This window comes from Aphelocoma coerulescens, chromosome 6, assembly GCF_041296385.1.
Source record: "Aphelocoma coerulescens isolate FSJ_1873_10779 chromosome 6, UR_Acoe_1.0, whole genome shotgun sequence".
Taxonomy (NCBI): domain Eukaryota; kingdom Metazoa; phylum Chordata; class Aves; order Passeriformes; family Corvidae; genus Aphelocoma; species Aphelocoma coerulescens.
This window is the reverse complement of record NC_091020.1, coordinates 25,433,686-25,453,622: the sequence shown is the minus strand read 5'-3', so window position 1 is coordinate 25,453,622 and position 19,937 is coordinate 25,433,686. Positions and strand designations below refer to the sequence as shown.

General features: G+C 43.6%; 1 protein-coding gene across 2 annotated transcripts in view; it reads right to left on the bottom strand.

Annotated features, from left to right (window-relative positions):
* SORCS3 (sortilin related VPS10 domain containing receptor 3) overlaps positions 1-17,872 on the bottom strand; it is a 241,436-nt gene extending 223,564 nt beyond the window's left edge. Inside the window, exon 1 of one of the 2 annotated variants that reach the window (XM_069019975.1) lies at positions 17,825-17,872. In XM_069019975.1, the coding sequence (XP_068876076.1) occupies positions 17,825-17,872 (48 nt within the window). Of the gene's footprint in view, positions 1-17,536; positions 17,605-17,824 lie in introns of those variants that run through there. The other variant, XM_069019977.1, reaches the window with a different exon arrangement.
* Positions 17,873-19,937: the final 2,065 nt, after the last annotated feature.

The following is a 19,937-nucleotide window of genomic DNA, read 5'->3' as shown; positions in this document are numbered from 1 at the left end:
TATCAGTACCAGCAAGGGCAGCTCTAAGTATCAAAAGATCTCCCACTACACCCAGACAAGGACAGCAGGGAGTCAGCAAGCCCTGATCACACTACTCAAGAGGAACCCTTCTGACATCCCATCCCAGGACTACAAATATCCAGTGGATGGATGGATAGATAGACAGACAGACAGACAGATAGATGCTGCTGTTGCTACATCCCTCTATCTATCTCATGCGATACCCAGTACACACTGAACTTGGGCAGATGAGAAAGTAAACGTCACCTCTCAGTTCTAGGCCCCCTAGTCAGTTCAACAACAACCTTGCACTGAACCCTTCCACTAAAGGTCACCTGTCTCCAGCTCCCAGGTAAAGTCCTGAGTAGTTTTCTAGTCACCTGGTGAGAAAGTAGCATCACAGACCAGTAACTGTCCCTGGCTTTGTTATATTCCAGGCAGACACAGCAGCAACAAGAAGCCAGGACAAAGTGCTCCTTGGCTTAACTCACCACTGACAGCTCTGGGGTTACAGTGCCAAAATAAGGGCATATTAACACCTGTGGAGCAAACTGGGCATTCCTTCTGCTCACAGATCTACAGCATTATACTGAAAGGTCATTTCCTTCTGGAAATAACCAGTTGTAAAAGTACTGATGTTGTCATGCTCATTTTCTTCCATTCATTTATAGAAAACTGCTTTTATCTGTGGTCCTTCTATAAACTGGGGCAGGGGGAAAGGATGCACAAGGGAAATACTTTGCTTCAAAAACTAATTTTGCCCTCAAACAAGGGGGACAGCCACAGAGGAGAGAAGATAGGAATGCTATAGACAAAGGGACTGAATCCTGTGTGTGGAAACCAGACCTCTTTTATCCAACTGAGATTAAAAACAAAAACAAACAAACAAACAAACACAAAAGAAAAAACCAAACCTTATTTATCACTCAAAAAAAGGTCAGTGTTAGCCCTTCAGGCAAAGCTGCAGGTGTTATTTCCATATGCCTCATGTACCCTGAACTCCAGCTCTGGAAGCTTTCAACCTTTTGTAGGAGAGCAAAGAGAAACCATGAATATTTTCATGTGTTGCCTTCGCTTACTTGCAAGTTCCCTGGAAACTATTAAAGTGCAAGCGTAATAATGTCATCATTTACTTGTCATCTTCCACCTGCTCTTTGCACAGAAAAGAATACCTGCACTCCCATCCAAAGCCAGTGCAAACACAGTGCCCTATTCATTGAAAGACAAATTGAAGGCTCTTCTGGAGAGAGGTGGGCTAAAGAGGCAAGTGTCCCAGGTCACCTTCTGGATGTCCAAGAAAGGTTTTGCAATTATCATTCTCTTCTGAAACGTAGACACTTTTCTGCCACAAGTAGTGCTATTTCAGTCTTCATCACCATCTCCTGAAGCAAGCACCTCTTCCTTAAGTTTCCAGGAATGCTGTTCACCCAAAACCACCTTCAAAGCTGACATACAGAATTATCCAAAAGCATCACTTACACCTTCCACAGCTTAAAATATGACCTGTTCTGGAGTGAAATGCAGCTGGTGTTTACACACAGCAGCAGTATGATCAGCTATTGGAGGACTGGACTACTGCCAGGTAAATTCATCCTAGAAAAATATGGTGCCCAAAATGCAACGGTGGCCCACATCTTTTGTCTAGAAACACACAAATGGCAGGGACCTCCTGTGTGTCAAAGCCTTCCAAAAGTACCATCAGCAACTACCTCTCATTAATAAAATGCTCCATTTCCTTCCTGGTACCTCTGAGAAGGTCATTACCCAGCCTCATTGCTCTGCACAGAAGCCTTTTTTTCCATTTTACCTTCAGCTCCTTCACTGAGTTAACAGCTGATTGTTCCTGAACCAACACTGCCCTCTGTTTTCATTAACCCTTCTTCCTCCCTAGTATTCGTGACCTTAATGCATTTAGAGAGAACAGGCACTTCCCATCTCTATCATCCTTTCCACCAGTTTTACAAGCTTTTAGTCTCCACTCATTAGAGGAGATCTCTTTTCCCCAGTCATCTCACTAGCCCATCTCTGCCTGTCTTGTTTCATGTTCAATTCTTCTTCCTTGAACATGGGTGACAAGAATTATACATCATTTTCTAGATGAGATCTTCCTAGTGCTTATAAATTATTGACAGGGGTTAGTTTTGCAAAAGGGAACAGACTTGCTCAAGCATTCAACACCAGCTCTCAAGCATTCAACAGCAGTGAAGATACCTCCTTACCTGTGCTGGGGATTACCTAACGTCAGGAAGATGCTTGAGTGAGGCTGGAAAGCAGACACTGACAGCAGCACTGGACTGGCCACGCCATAAGAGTGCTTGTATTAGTCACACTACAGGCCACTAAATAGGAGAACAAATCATCAAAACCAGTGATGGTAATGTAAGTTATTTCCTTCCCCATGCACACACACATAATATCAGAAACCACCTTTACTCCCCAGGCAGGATTGCCTCTCCTGACAAGAGGAAGGGGCTGGACCAGACCTCACACAAAGTCACACGCCTACATCCCCAGCTTTATTCTGGAAGCAAGTCTTCCAAACTGAATATTACAGTGGCTCAAGCACAGCTGCACATGTGAGTCATGCTGGATCTTTCAGAGACCTCTGGGAGATGCTGAGCTCCAGCACAACTGTGGCCCTTTCCAGGCATTGCTCTGCCCCATTGTCAGAGCAGACTGTCTTTGCTTCCCGTCTTACACACTCTGGTTCCAAAAACCTGGTCCTAATGAGAGAAAAACCTGTTTCTCTGGGTGCTGACACAGCTTTACAACTCAAATTAAGGTTCCTCAGCTCCTTCAGGAACAAATGAAACACAGCCCTAACTAAGAAGATTTAATAAAGGACAAATGTAACATGTAAGCCCAAATCTCTCTTTTGTAACCCAGAAAACAGGATCAATATTCTGAAAGGAGAATTCAATATATAGGAAGCTCAGATGTACTCCAGAGATTTGTCCCAAGAGTCAGACTTCTCCGAGAGTAAATGATTGCTATGACTTTCTACCAACATAGTTTAAGACAGAGGAAATCTCTCTAGAAATCAGTGATTTAAAACAAAATATTCCTCGAAGCCCTGTCCCTCCCACTTCCTCTCCTTTTCCAGCCAAACCCGAAAGCAAAAGGATGAGAATAAAATTTATTCTGAAACAGAAAATGTCCAAGATGTATAAAACATACCCTTACAAACATACACATGAAAATTTGGCTAAAGTTAAAGGTTCTAATTCCAAATGAGAAAAAAAAGGGGTTATAAAAAATTAGGAGAAATAAGGAAAAAAAAACTAAAACAAAAGGGGGAAAGGAGCTAATTTCTTAACAAAACTAACTATTTGACAAGGGACTTGAAAATTTGAAGTGCAATAGTCAAATTGCCCCAGGTCCATCACAAAGCCCACTCTAGCAAAACTTTTTTGGCCTCTGCTGATGTTTCAAAGTTCAGCAGATCCTGGAAACTCAGTTTCCTTGCAAATAAGGGGAGTATCACAGCAACTGCAGCCAGCTGGCTGGCAATACAGAGACTCAGTATTATTGGGGAGTTTTAAGTTTTAAAAATTCAGCATCCAACAGACTAAATGAATACAGCCCTTGCCAGGTGGCTGATGGCTTCACTCAACCTGCCACTTTTTTGTTTTCCAGAACGCACCACTGGTTCTTTCTTAGCACTCAGTAACACCTTACCTGCTTCTCACACAGCCTTCCCTATAGCACCGGGAGAAACTTGGAAACGCTGCCATACCCTCTTCACAAACATATGCACTGCATTTATCTGCCAAGGAGGCAATGTGTGGCAGCATGTACTGCCTCAAGCTGAATGTCCTTGCGTTTGTAAAGACTTCACAGATAGTGCAAAATGGGCCTTTTAAAGGGAGCCACAAAAACCAGAGCACAGACTAGGGGTCTAAGGTAGCAATTTCCACATATGGGTTGTGTTTCCTCGGTGTATGCTGCTAAAGGGGGCAAGCTCTCCCTCAGTTTCACCTTTCAGTGGTGTAATTTGACTTTGAGGATTTTTGGCAGCCAAATTCCCGCCATCTTTTTGGCTGCTGAGAACAAAAAAAAAAGCAAACAGCGCCTCAGGTCTACAGGCCCTGAGCTCCTGACCCCCAAAGCAGAGCACAGAGCGTAGCTCACATCCTACATGTGCTATCTCCTGGCACAGCACAGCCCCAGAAAGCCACACAAACCTTCAACATTGCATTAAAATGCCACTGGCAGGTTACAGCATGACATACAGATCTAAAGCATCATGCTTGTAAATAAGCCAGGATAAAGAAGGAACTTCCCTGCAGCGTGTATTATCACACTGATGCCAAGCATTTCTCTGAAGCATCTGCTATTTGTCACAAGGTATGGGACTGCACACTTCGTTCAGCTACCCCACCACAGTCCCCCATCAGAGATGCCTCAGTTTCCAAGCCATGAATCACTAAGAGGAGACGGGGGTGCTCTCACAAGGATTAGCAGAGCGCGGCTTTGCCTCCAGGAGAGGGCACCAGCGGTGTATCCTCACCAGCCAGGGAACTGCTTTCTGCCAGCCACACGTGCAATAAAGGGCTCTGACACACAAACGCACCCGGGTGGCAATGCTGCCGGTGATAGATGAGGTGAGCAGAATCCATCTTCTTCCGACAGCTGTATTAGCTCTGCAGAGCTCGCGGGAGGCAAGCAGCACACTGTCACGTCAAAGAAAGAGACTCAAGGGCACAACTGGAAAAGTGGATCTGCAAAATTAGAGGGTGCTGTGCACACTTAAGTGTTCTGCTTAGACAAGCTATGCTAAAGGTAGGTGAAGAGCAAAGTTTAACATAAACCAATGGAAAAGGCATCTAGGAACCAAGGTACTTGGGCTAAATACCCTATGGTCCCATTACGGCCCTTCCTGTGCATCTATTACCCTTTCCTTCCCTAGACTGCGCTCATTTTTATTATTCAGGTCATTTGAACAGAAATGGACTCCAACAAAAAAATTAATACAAGGATGGCCAAAAGGCAACTAAAGAATTGTCTTGGGGTGACCTTATGATGTCTATTTTTTCCCTAACCTGGTGGGGGGAGGGGTGGTTGTGCCTTCTCTCAGAGTATATATTTCTAAATTTGGCCAAACCAGAACAAGAATCCAATTCTCCCCACTCCTTTCACTTGTCTCTTGCTCATCCATCACCCCTGCAGCCATAAAGCTAGATTAGATAATATTAGGTTTGGTCCCAAAGAGCCATTGTCACATTCAGCCCTGGCCACTCATGGCAGTGAGAAAAACTCCTTGGCTTCAGTCTCCTGGCATGACAAGAAGCAAAACTTGGAAGAAACTCTGACAACCAGACACCGCTCCCTTAAAAAAAACCTACCTGGTTCCCTCCCAACAAGAGAGACAGGAGAAGCATGTTCTCTCCAAGTCATTTCTCTCCAGCAGCCTGACTTTAATCCAGGGCTGGATTAATCAATAAAGTATGTCCAGGCAGTGCTAACAGCACTGCAGAGAATGCTACCTTGCACAGTGGTTAATTACTACAGAGAGTTTAACGAAGTTTAAAGAGACTGAAACCTTCTTCCTATCAATAAGGAGCTGGGTTTGTTACATGCCACCCTTATTCAATTAGAAGATATGCTCACCAGGCTGGCTTCAGTCTCAGCTTTGCATGCTAAGGAGCAGCGTATCAATCTGCATCTTTGCATCTTTGCTCCTGATAAAGAGGAAGGAGATACTGTCACCATGGCCACCTCTCTGCCCTCCAGTGTTCGCTGCTTGCAACAAGGACCCAAGTTACACAGATCTCTTTCTCCCTTTTCCAAAGAACACAATGACTAACAAAAAAGCCAAAGGACTGGCAGCCCTGGAGTCCAGCCATCACCAAGTAGCTCCATCCTAACACAATCAGCTTCTCCTGCCATGTCCTGTCTGCATGTCCAAGGCCAGTCCTAGGGAAGTAAATCCATAAAGGTTAGAGGGCTGTTCAGTACTGAACACAACTTTTTTCTTTCCCTCAATGAACACATTTGCAGTTCAATCTGGGTCTCTTTCTCTCCCTCTTGAAGTATTTTTCTTTAGACTACTGGGATAAAGTATTAAAATCAGAGTATCACTTGCTCACCCTGGCAGCACCCACTATCTAGAATGATAACAGCATCCATTAGCACTGTCACAGATAAGGATCCTCTACTCCTATTCCCACTGCAAAGCCTCATCTTCATCCTTGCCAAGGGTTTAAAATTTGGTGGAAAAATTAGCTTTTACCAAAATCCAGCATACAAGCTTTCAGAAAAGCAATGAAATGGGATGTTTGGTGGGGGTTTTTTAAGCTGATTTATTTCTATTCAGTCCCATTACAGAAGTTGCAGAAGTAGGAAAAGCAAAGATGCAGGTTCAGATTGCTCCATTTACATTTCTATAGCTCATACTCAGCTCTCATTACAAGAAGCCAGCAGCAAGCTCACAATGTGGACTGATGCTTTTGATAGCTGATGAAAATCACAAAGCAAGGGAGAGCCCGCATTTTTAAGTCCACTACACAGCACTTGCTTATTTAGATCATATAAGGCATTGTTTGCTAAATACACAATTTAAGACCAAATTGCAGGGTATTTTTCTTTTACCTATAGTCCAGCTTATTAAAGATATACAAGACTTGATGCACTGCAGCTTTCAAGGATCCAGAAATTTCCGGTACATTTTCATTTTGAAAGGAAAATATTATATTCTCTTATAGTTCCTTTCAGTTAATGAAAATTTATTTCCTATGCAACTACCTCAGGGGTAGCACAATGAAGTGGTTAAATTGCCAATAGAAACTATACATGACATCTGACAAAAAGGGGAAAAGAGAAAAAAGAAAGAAAATTTTTGAAAGGGTAGAAAAATTCCTGCTGTCTTTTGTGAAATAGAATAGGACAAAAAATTGGTGGGGAAAGAAATGTAATTCAAGAACCTCTGGGGTATATTGCAAAGAGCAAGAAAGAAATTAAAAGCAATAAATAAATAGTTGACAATATCCCTTTTAAACCACAAAAAACAGCGTTTGTATGTTCAATGTGAACATTAACAACTGTTGTGTTGTCTGGATAGCTACAAAAACAGCCAACCTTTGTGAATCTGGATCTCAGATCGTTATCCTTCTCCCCTTCCTGCCACCCCAACAATAATTTCCGTGCTAATTACCAGCCACGCCAGTAGAAGAATCTGGCCAAAGCAGATCACAGGATTTACTTCCAGGTTCAGCACTGGTCATTAGGAATCACACAGCACACTGTTACTGTTTCCAAGATTAAAACTACAAGCTCCTCTTTAGAGCACAGTGAGTCATCAGCAAGATAAAGCCCACAGCTGGCTGGAAGTTGATGTGTGTTGTTCTTCAAAGCGCAGAGAGCTCCCACTTCACCATCTTGTCCTCTATTCCAAACTATCCATAATCCAGCAATGGACACTTCCTGGGGCTGCAGCCAACAATTCCACCCTCTGCTGTGCCACTCTACCTCCTAAACAGCAGGAATTCTTTCACTGCAGACACCCCGGTTTTAACACCTCCATCACAGACTTAACCCATAACACACAGTGCGTGTGTCAGGGCCATCACTCCCCGCTCCTTGGAAGACCCCTTCTTTGGGATTCTCACCACCCACCTTCTGCCCTGTGCCAGTCACTCCCTGAGCACAAAGCTGTGTTTTGCCTGCTTTCCACCCACAGCCTTGGGTTCTTTTCTATTCAGACTCGTAAAATACTCCTGTGAATGAGGCAAAGATCTGCAAGCTTCAGGCTCCCAACATAACCAGCTCCCACCGTCCAGCTGTAAGAGCAGAGAACTGACCCCAAGGAGCAAAGAAAGGAGCCAAGGACAGGGCAAACATCTGGTCCCTTCTGGTTTCTGAGCTGCCCAGTTCAGAACGGTTCCCCAGTCACTGAGGTCCCCGTGTGGATTCCCTCAGCATGACAGGAACTGCCATCCCAGTTTAAAGGTGTCTCTCCCTTCTCTGGCCATCTTAGAAACTGAAACTTAAAAGGCTTTCTAACATCAAGACTTCGACCTTTTTTGTCAAGTATGGCTGAAATCAGCTTATGTGTTTTTAGACAAAATTTTAAAAAGAAAAAAGAGGAAGTAGCAAAAGGGATTAGTATACCCTATAAGCATAAAAATAAGTTATCTCCCAGAAAGTGGCAGGCACGTGCTAATGCTCAAAAAACAGCAGATCCTTCCCTGGCTTCTGTGTAGCACTCAGAGTCTGTGGACAATGGTTCATGCCCTGACCCAGCTATTGACCATTTTGAAGCACACAGAGCATTACCTTGCCAGTTAAATCAGTCGAGCCTGTGTCAGAGCCTGAACCTCAAGCACCAGGACACAGGTCTCAAAACTGGACACATGCATCTATTTACACAGGCCTAAGTGCCACAGCTGCAACCACAGCTGCTGAGGCAGCTTACTGCAGCAAGGGAACAGCACACACCTACAACTGCCTCTTTCCAACTGCCTATACCCCAAAAATCTTGAAAAGCCAGCAGATTTACCACTGCTTATCCATGACTCATCATAGGCAGCATCCTCAGCAGATTGGGAAAAATTGGTTCAAGGGTCCTGTATTGCGTGACCTCTGTTTTCCCCTGGAAACTGAATATGCCAAGCAAGCCCCACGATGAAGAAAGCAGCTCTCTTGGGATGCTGAAGGAAAATGATGGATAACAAGAAAACAAATGTTATTTGGGAAAACGCTGTCTTGCAACAGCATCATGCAGTCATTATCAAATGGGTTTCCTACACATTGGTTTTTCCTACCTGAGTTGTTACAATCAGCAGCTGATGTCTGGAAAGCTGGCCATTATACATGAATGTCTTCCAAAACTAGGACAGTCATTAAGTTCATACAGCCACAGTGCTGGCCACAAGACTATTTACACTGTCCTGGAGGCAAAATGTATTCCCAATGAGCTGCCCCCCAGCAAAACCAAAGGTATCACAGCTTGTGACCAAAACAGAGACAGGGACGTGCCATCATGTAATCAAGAACAGCAGGCTCTAATGAAGCCACATGCTGTCAGTGCTTTCAGACTACAAATATAGCTTAATCATTCTGCAGCAGAGGCAGAAATCAGAGTAAACCCCTGGTCTCTACCACAGGTGATATCAGGTTGGCAAACTCTGAAGAATATCTCTACCTTTGAAATCTGTAGAGACAGGCTACAGATTCTTCTCCAAACACATTAACCTTTTCCTTTCAACAGGTTGTAGAGAAGTCAAAGAGCATTTCTAAAACTCCAACTAATACCAAACGTCAAGATCTTGGATTAATGAAACTGCAGGATGGGATTCCAAGGCCCTTTACTCAAGATACAGCCAAGGATGGTTTCTTAGGGCTTCTCTAAATTTGCTCATTTTTTTGCCATCATTTTTGAAGGACTATGTTCTATTTATGAAAACAAACAGGGTCATGAGAGAAAATAGACCCTTTTTCCAAGCTGTCTTTCAGTCATCCTTTAGATAGAAGAATTTGGTAGAAAAAAACAAGCACATGCTTACCCATCATTTCTTTAGAGTTGCACAGAGATTGGCACAGCTTTTATGGAGGTGAGAAGCAGAAAGAGGACAGGCCTGGTCATTACCTTTGGGATGTGGCTGCATCATCTGAAAGGGTACAGCAGGGAAAGCCCTACAGCTGGCTCCCTGCCAGTCCACACGTGCATTTTGCAGAAGCACAAGCTCATGTACCAAAAGCACTTGTCTGCAGTAGGTCAGGTGTGTATCTGTGTAAAAAAAATCTTTTCTGTATCATTTCAGTATGATCCCTCTATAACAGCATCAACATAGCCAGGCAGCTCCCAATTCTCCCATAACTAGGTCTCTGCGCAGGACATGCACACCCAGAAACACAGAATCAGTCTTCATAGAAACCAGAAGAAGTTCTTGATGAAAGAAGGAAGAAAGATCAAAGTTATGTCACTTAAATAGTAGGGACCACAGCTGTACTGCAACCCTACTTTTGCATAGCAGCCAAGGCTCTCTAATATGCAGCCTCTTTAATTTCTACTCTCATGTCTGTTCTTTGTTCATGGAACAAAGCCTGATCTACTTACAGATTTATACTTACATAACAATGCTGAAGTGGTGATGAGCTTTATTATTGTATTCATTATTATCCAGGTGGACTAGAACAATCTCCACCATGAATTCAGTTTACCAGGATGAGGATACATCAGCAGAACTGAATCTATGTAGGCAGCAGAGGCTGGCAGAGAGGAGGAGGGATGTAGTGAGTCACCCACAGCACTTGTCTGAAGCAAGTTTCTGCTAGATCCCTACATCAGCTTTTTGGTTCTCTTTGCTTAATTCCTAGGGTTAAGTGAGACCACACAGGCTACAGAAGTGATCAATCAACCCCTTTTGGCACTTACAGCTGACATCGTTAACATCACAGTCCGAATAGATTCCCAAGGACATCTTGGGAATAGCTTCTCCTGGTTCTCTTCCAGGACTCACCGGCTAAGCCCTAGCTTTGTTCAGCCCATCTCTGGAAGCCTCACGTATCTGTTTTCCTGGACCAGCACCCACTGGGGAACATCAGCTGCATGAGAGAAAAAGTTTTTAACAGGAGGAACACAAAGTCTGGGTATGGAATTACTGGGATACCTGAGCTGACTCTCTCACTTCCAGTAGAATACTCCAATCAACAGTTCCAATAGACACAGTCTAAGCTTCAAATATTTCAGCCTCCTCTTGCCCTGCTACATGAGATTGCAGGCATGTATTGCCTGGAGAGACCCTAATTGCATATATGACTGGGGAGGACTTCATCCTCTGGGGTTCTTCTGAACACAAGGCCCTGCTTGGTAGGACACTCCTGATGCTTCTCCCTCCAGCCCCACACAAACCCTCTAAAACAGAGACAACAGACTGAGCAAATGACAGGGGCAGAGAATATCACAAAGGAGGAGAGGAGCTTCTGCACCACAAATCTTTCAGATCCAAACCTAAAGCCTTAATCAGGAACAAGAGGAACAGCAGAGGAGGAGTCAGCCGGGCAAGTCAGAGGAGAGTGGCAAAGGCTCCGTATGAACTCACTGGGAAACTACACTCAAACACATCCCCCTCTGTCTTCCTTCCTTATCAAGCAGCAACATTTTGATTGTCTCATTTTAAATTTGAACTTTTTAAACAAATTACAACAAAGCTTATGTGAGGTTAATCATTCCCTGTTTCCTCTGGCATTCATTGTAATAGTACTAATTGCAATAAACACATTTAAAATTAATATGCATGTCATATGCATATATCAATTGCATTCTAATTTACCTTTGACTAACATCCACAGACTGAACGTGCTTTCAATAATAAAAAGCTCTGACATAGCTTAACCAACCTCTGCCTGCCAGACTGCTCCCACAGCACTGGGAATCCATGACAGACAAGACTGATGACGGGGAAAACATGCAAGCCACCAGCAGCAACTTGCAGATCCAGGCAAGCTCAGCCTATAATACAGAGCAAGGATGAGCCTTTTCTCCATGCTAAGCCATAGCCACTGCCTGTCACTTTGGAAATGGGCTGACTCTTACAATTCCAGAGTACACTGATAAAATATTTCAGATCTGTTTGCAAGCAAGGAGGATTTAATTTTCACTAACACAGATGGTTTAGCCATTATCAGCCACCTCCCTCTTCACAAGGCACAATTCCTTCCAAACATCCATCAGCAAGGCTCTGCCAGGCAGGGCCATGACAAGGCACAGCCCCAGCAAGACCAGCAGGAGCCTTCAGCAGGGTCAGAGTCCAAGAAGCATTTTTGCCAATACCAGACACAAATGGAATCAAGTGCATTGACTAAAGACTCTCTAGCTGGGATGCTGAGGTGTGGGTGACCTGTCCCACATCAGTTTATGCATCAGTTAAACAGACCACAAACAAGTAAAGGGGCACTGAGAGAAGAGCTGGAACAAATCCTGCAGCTCTTACACATTCCCTTCTCTGAGCTGCTTGTTCTGCTGCTCTGCAAGAGGACATGCTCATTACAGCAAGAATAAAGAGTGTTCCTGAGCCCCACAGACACATCTACAGATTGAAATAATTTTTAGTTTACACCAAGATGTGAAACCCAACCAGTGCTGGATTTGCAGATGACAGCACACCTGCCACATCTCCTTCAGAGCATGCTGCCAGCCTGAGTGAGGAGCAAACGAGAAGATCTCACACGTCCACTCCTGCTCCCTGCTACAGGCATAACTCCACACTGAAGGAAGGATGACAGAGAAGCTCCTGGCTCCAGCTAACACTGGTGCTTGTCTCTCCAGAGTTCAGCAGCAGCACACAAAGAGGATGTGCATCATTCAGCACTGAAGACTCAGATGAGAGGTACCAAGTGAAAACAGCAGCGTAACTTGACAGCATCCCATCCCATGCCTGTGCCTACAGTCAGACCTGCTCAGGCAGAAAAAGGGAAGGTTGAATAAGATGTTGCTGAAGAACAGTTTTACCAATCTTGATAAGCCATCAGAAAACTTACCACAACAGAGCGCTAAAGATCTACTTCAGCAGTATTATCCTATCTCCCCAGACAACCTACAGTCTGGCCCGGGTCTTACTCCAGCATCTTTTGATGTAATCTTTCTTAAGACACTTTCAATGAGCACAATTCCATCTAAAAGTTCACAGAAAGAGAAAATTTATGTGAATATTGGAGCATAGTTCTGTCCAATTGATCTGACCTCTGCTCAAGGACCCCAAACCCAACATTTGGATTTTTCCAATTGCACACCAAACCAATGCTAAATGACCTATGAAGCTAATTCAAATTAACTGGCACATAAAATGCTTGTATGAAGGAGTTCATGAGTCAGCCATGGACAAAGAATGAGTCATAGGAGATACATAGGAGATAATTTTGAAGAATGAGTAAACCTGAAAAAAATCCCTAATTGCCAATGAACAATATGCAAGTAGAAAAACATGTTCAATTTACAAAATAAGTTAATTGCTATGAATTAGTCAGATGGCTCTAGTCACATAAACATATCTATTGTGGGCTGCTGTTGCAGTTTACATGTCACAGCTGAGCAATTTGAATCTCTATTAAAGGTGTCTCTGACTTTAACGAGAGTTACTGCAATGTATATCAACAACACACTCTGGAGATATACAGAAAGATATACCAGAAAGAAATCCAGTGCCACAAAAATGAAGCTGCCTTAGCTTCAACAACAGAGGACACTTTCCTGAGCACTCCCAGGTCCCAGCTCCACTGTAGGCCTCTCAGGGAAAACTCACACTCATCCATATGCCTCCCAGGGCTCCACACCACTGGAAAAACAGAACTGCTGATTCTTACTGGCCACTTCCAACTCACTGTTAATTAAGAAAGGAGATGGGAAAGCCTAAGGACTTGGTCAGCTCAGAGAACACAGGTAGTCCTTCCTTTGCTCCTGCAGCTGCTGAAATACCCCATATCCCCAGTCCCTCCCTAATGATTAGGGGAGATCACCCCCAACATCTTTCCCCAGAGGAGGAAAAAAAAAATCAATTCTTCTCCTGCCCATTTAAGAAGATCCTTTGTTCATAGGCTTTGCTCAGCCACCAAGTCTCACCACCACTTCTGTTCCTTAAGCTCACATCCCTCCATTTGCCTCACCAGAGACAATACTTGCAGTCCCAGCAACACAGAAAAGGCAGAGGCTCCTGCAGCCCTCATATCAAACCTGCAGCCCCCTGCCTACCTGAACCCAAAACTTCCCCAAGCACCTCCCTTAGAGCAGGGAGCAGTATTCCAGAAGGTTCAAACAGAATATATTGGTTCAACAAAGACAGGCGACTTCTACAGTTTGGCACTCATTTGGTGTTTCTCTCTTCCCACTTCTAGGTCACACAATAAAACCAAGCCCTGACAGAAGCACAACTTCTCTGCAGCACAAACGTTTTGGGGATATATAAGGGCACAATTACACCTTGAAATCTCTCTGGCTGCCAATCTCACTCAAGAGATTCCCACTGCGTTCACTCCCACCCGCTCTAAGGTAACTTACCATCCCCACAGACATTCCTGGGATCAAGTTTAGATTTAGGTTCCACTCACCCTCCCCTCCTTTTAAGTTTTACTTTTGATCTTTTGCTTGTCACCAATTCATGACAACTACAGTCCCACAAATGGTGACATTAACACAACTGAGAGGAACAACACCCAGAGATGGGGATTTCAGAAAGTACAGGAATCTCCTAAAACAGCTTTGCCCCTCGAAGCATTTTGACATCATGCCTCCCATTCCATGTTTCTGAGCCTTTTTACATCTAACCCTGCCTAAACCAAATCTTCTTGGAATAAATCCAAGTCTTCTTAAAAGAAACAGAAACCCAAATCAGGGTTAAGAGATAAGATTTTTATAATCGGTTTTGTTTACACGGCTGAACAAAATTTAGCCTGACTTCCAACTGTGGCTTTACTACCTTCTTTTTCTTGCACGGTTTTTATCAACCTGTACATGTAGGGATGGATATGTGTGCAGGATGGTACAGTTTTTTCTTTAAGTTTTAGTCATGTTTAGTGCTACACAGTTCACTCATTGGTAGTCAGTCTCCTGTCAAACAGTTTGCAAAGGAAGTGTTTTAATTAAGTAACTTTCTAAAGCTTCTAGTCACTGACCCCAGTTCTGCCAAGAATATTATCTGTCTCAGGATAAAGCAAATAGGTTTTATGACTACCTGCAGCTACATCAGAGCCAGGGCAACATCTCCCTGCAGGATGAAAGTAAAATAAAGATTTTCAAGTAATCCCTCTCTGCATGCCAGCACTGGCACCCATCTCCTAGGAGACTCACCAATCCATCTAGTATCAGACCCCATATTTATAACCAACCCTTAAATCCCAAATGAGTAACAAAGCAGCGAGCTAAAGGCCCCCATGATTCACTGGTAGGAAATGTAGTCAGCATTCAATATCCTATGTCTGTTAATAGACCAACTAACGCATAATGCCAAATGGATCCGTTTCCACAGCACTGCTTGAAATGCAGAACATTTAGTCAGTCTGGAAAGGACTTTATAGTTATTGACACACAGGAGGGAAGAGTATTTATGCCTTTTTGGACCAGATGCTCAAACCTTCCCACCTGACAGCCATAGTCCTCCTAAGTAGGACTTGGACTCGGTTCCAAGTCCAGCAAAAATAACAGTAGTCATATATCCCTCCTGCCCAAGAAAGGTCTGGAAGCAGATCCTCATGAGGCTGGGAAAGCTAAAAAATACCTGAAAAGGCATAAAAAACCAAAAGGATACTCATCAACCCTATCACACACGTTAAAAAAGTAGAAGCAGAAGCAAATCTGCAGCCACTGAGCAGTCATATAAACCCAGAGCAACACTTAGTGAAATCTAAAGAGTTGATCTGCACTAAACCAGCTCTGACCCAGGCTGCAAGTGAAGCACAGCTGCTAAATTGTTACCCTCAAACTCCCAAGTGCTCTAATAGTTTTCCTTACAATCTGTGCCAGATCATGACAGGCAGGCTGAGTAACATAAAAAACTGCCTGTGGTGACCAGAAATTCAAGTAATGACCTTAAAATCACTTGTAAACAATTTTCATGAGTGCTGCAAACTTCAAATAAACACCTAACAAAATGCAGCAGCATTTTGGTCTGAAAGACTCCAATCCTTCCAGCCTCCAATGAGACCTGAAGTGTCAGGAACGGTTTCTTTTTTCTCACTTCTCCATTCCCATCCACGGTTGGCTACCTAGCACTAGGAGAATGCTACCTTTTGAGACACAGCATGCCCCCAAGACAGCGGGGAACACCAGGGCACTCTCATCCAGAAGTGCTTTGGTTGAAAAAGCATCAGATCTATAAAGGCAGACAGGGAGAATAAGCTTTGAAATATACATACACCATAACTGAACAGCCCAAATGGCTGGTCAGTGCAGAAATAAACCAAGGGGTGGTTATGCAACCACTCTGACGCAGCACAGACCCAAGCTGCTGCCAGAAACAGTCATCATATGCCACTTGACCACCCCCAGCTGTTCATTCCCACAGCAAACCTTGTGCCAGCCCCAATAAAATGGTGATGGATTCTGGGGGAGGAAAAGATAGCTGAAAACTGCACAGACAAGCTTGGAGTCTTCGAGTCCCCCGCCTGATGGATCAGCTCCTTGGCAGTGCTGGCCCAGGGGAGGCCATGGGAACAGGCTGCAGCACAGCCAAACACAACAGCCTCAGCTGGCAGCACACAAACAGTCAGATGGAATCACAGTGTGGCTACAGTCTTTTAACTTCTCCATTTAAGAAATGTTCCTGTCACAGAGCCTTCTATGAAATTGTTCATAATATTCCTGAATGCACTATTCTGCAGGATGGAAATGCTATTACTGTCATGTTACCACCTAGTAACCAACAGAACTAAAATCCAGTCCATGACAAAAAAAAAAAAAACTCCCAGATAAAACACTGTATTGGAATAATCCAAGTTTTGCTGAAGCTTAGTAAACACATGGCTTGGAGACACTGCCAAATATAATGGAGTGGCAATGGGGCAGCACTGTTCTATGATTTCAGGTTCTTTGCAGTAATGCTTTACAAATATATTTGCCCAAACCTAAGTTACATGTGAAGGATTTCTGAAGGGAATTCAACATGGAATGTACTGTGAGACAAGCTGCTAGAAGAGCTAAAGTTAGAGAAAGTTGAAGTGATCAATAAATGGGAGGGGTTATAAAGCACAGGAAGCACTTAGAAACATTTCAGTACCTAACTATTACAGCTTTGTCAATAATCTTCCTTCTAAACATCTTTCTAATAGCATATTCCTTTGACCAAAAGCAAGCATTTTTCTGCCCTTTTGATCTAAACATTTTGTTCTTATTCCACACCTGAAAAACTAAAGTGGTTCCCCACAACTGAATACAAAAGAACACCTTTGTTAAATATTATTTTTAAGAAAACAACCATAGATAAAGCACACACAAAAAGAGGGGGAAAAAAAACGACACACACACACACAAAGCCACGAGAAAAACTAAGGCACTTCAAAGAAACTTCTGCTTCTTCAAACTTTCTTCCCCAAAATAACTTAAGTAGAACTGGTCAAAGAATTTAAGAAAAAGAAGGAAGAAGCAGGAAATAACTCAACGGGAATAATGAATGGTTGGTGAAATCAGTGTATATTTACCAATCCAGTCTTTTAAAGTCCCTCCTGCCCTGCAGAAGAAGGGCTCCTTTTTAACAAGAAGGAAAAAAAAGAACAACTCACAAAAGATCCTCCCTACCTGGCTCAAAAATCAAGTGCAGGACAAAACAGAGGAAAAAAGCTATAACCTCTTTACAGTAAGGAGGACTGCAAACCATAAAGCTTCCCACAGGTGTCTTTGCTTTTTTTGAAATGATACAGCTTAAAAATCAGAAGTCCAAGATCATACATGGCTGATGTCTCATGACCAAAACATTCGACTTCCCTGAGTGGCAAGGAGACAAAACGCATTGCATTTATTCTTTTTCCAAAGGAGGAAGCTGAGTAGGAGGCAAGACCTGCTCCTGACTGCAAAACAGCACACCAGCAAGAGAAACAAATGCTCACAGACCTTCATGAACTAGTTTGGGTCCCTGGCTGCTCCCATGCCAGTTTCAGTGCATAAGGCATCAAACAATGCTATCCACACCGATAGAAGCAGCCATTCCCTCAAAGCTTTGGATAGCAGCTGGAGAGTCAGAGCCTGCAAGACCTTACAAAATTTTCTGGGAGAAACAACCTCCCCATCTGGCAGGAAATTAATCATTTTCCCTCCTTCCTAAGGACTGGAGTGTGCATGAAGGGCTGTGGAAGAATGGGACAGGGCAGGAACTCATCACCTCCTCGAAAAGGCACTCACCAAAAACACCAAGTGAAGCATGTTTGCAGAGATCTCATTTCCTGCCATTACTCCATCAGACAGGAATGACACCGCCCCACAACCCTACCCCCACTCTAAAGAATGTAACTCAGCTGGGTAAATGAAGAGCCAGGCAATGAAGGATCACCAGTTCAAGTCTCCAGCCAGCATATGCCCAGGAACGCATTCCCAAGCTCCAGCTGCTTCAGGGATCCAGAGCAGGAACTGAGCTCTTCCATATAATCCCCTCCCCTTAACCACCACCAAAGGAGAGAAACTATAAAGCACAAGGTACAGGATTAGGTGGTGCACAATGGGTGCCCATATCTATTTTTTCATTTGGGCTTTGGCACCTGCACCACCACTCCAAGCAGAGGGCTCTGGGTTCCAAGGACTCAATGTACGTGTGCATGTGCACAGGCATGTGTGTCTTGTGCCTGGCTAAAAAAAACCAACCAAACAAAACCAAAACAACAACAACAAACCAAACAAACTCCAAAATCCCAATAGCAACATAACATTTTCAGTCACTCTGAATTTGTCCACTTCTCTTTAGGAAGGATTTTTATATGTCTCTACAGAACTCTGTGCAGATCTGTTTCTTAAACGTGGCTGTAGAAGCCAAGCCTTCAACAGCCAGTTGACCCAACACCTGTCTCTGGAAACAAGAATCTCATGTTAGCCTCCAGGATTCAGGCCTCCCTCCCCAATTCACCCTGAAGACAGGTCATTTCTACTTTTCCCCATGTAGCAAAAGGTGTCTTCAGTACATGCTGTCATTTCTGTGCACACAAGATTAACACCTAGGATCACAATGGAATTGCTAAAAGCTCCCTGAAAACATTTTATTTTCATCTCTATTTTCCATCTCTTGCTGCTATTAACCATCTTTATGTCTGTGATACCTCTTGTTGACAGCTCATCAGAATAAAATGTCTGTCGTTTATTACAGCTGGGATGAGTGTGAACTTTAGGGAATAGGGACAAGATGGGTAACCTTTAGGAAACAACAGAGCCACAGGGTGACAGTCGTAGCATGTAAAGCTGAGTAAAGCACATATAAGTATCACTTGCTCCTAAGTGCACCGGTGCAAGCAAAGGGGAATCAGATGTGCTTGGGCACAACAGCCAAGCAGGAACCTGCTGGCTGCAGCACTCAATAGAATCACTGCAATCTCAAGCAATCTATAGGACTGAATAATCATCAAATAATCATCTCGTTAAGTTTCTAGAAATCATTAATTCCACCAAGTGTCAAGGTTAACAAGGTTCCTTTCAGTATCAATGATTTGCCACAGAGGAATTCAATACTTAGAGATTCAACCACCACTATTATCGAAACATGCAACAGATAAGATGTGATTGCCTCCTTTTCACCCACTCCTACCACCAGGCAATCCCTACCCCACATGCAAGCTGCAACTACAGCTGCTCAGAAGTTTCTGACAGATTTCCCCCAGAAAAGACACCAACTGAATGTGTTTTGCAGAAGCACATTCATTCAGTGAGCCTTCTGCTGAAACGCAAGCCATGCTCCCAGTGCTCGGCCAGCTGCCAGGAGAAATCAGCTGTTATATGGCACAATGCAATGTGCATGATGCAGCTGAGTCTTCAGAGCTTGAACTATACATGCACAGCTCTCCAGGCAGGATCTCCATTAACTTTGCAAACCCTGAACATGTTCAAAACATGAGAGAGTCACATCAACTCTGTGCAACCTCTAACCCTGTGCCACCTGGGAAATGAAGGTACTGCAAGTCCTCATACAGCTAAAGGACAGGATTTCCCCGGAGCTCAGACTTTCACACAGTAATGCAGAAATATCCCTTTTACAAAATTAGTATTAACAGCACCATAAAGGATATCAGAGCAGTCCCTGGAAAGCTTTTTTAATCTCATGTTCATCCCCTCTTTATTAATCATGTTTATTCTCACAAAGCCTGAAGAATCAAGTCTTCAGGCTGTTTACATCTGAGATTAAGCTGGCCATAGTTGGAGCAAGTAGGTAGACTGAAAAGCAAGATATCTCATTCTTATGCAGACATCTTCACAGCCAAAAAAAAGAGAAGATGAAATATCGAACACTCCCAAGACGGCAACAGAATGCTTCCAA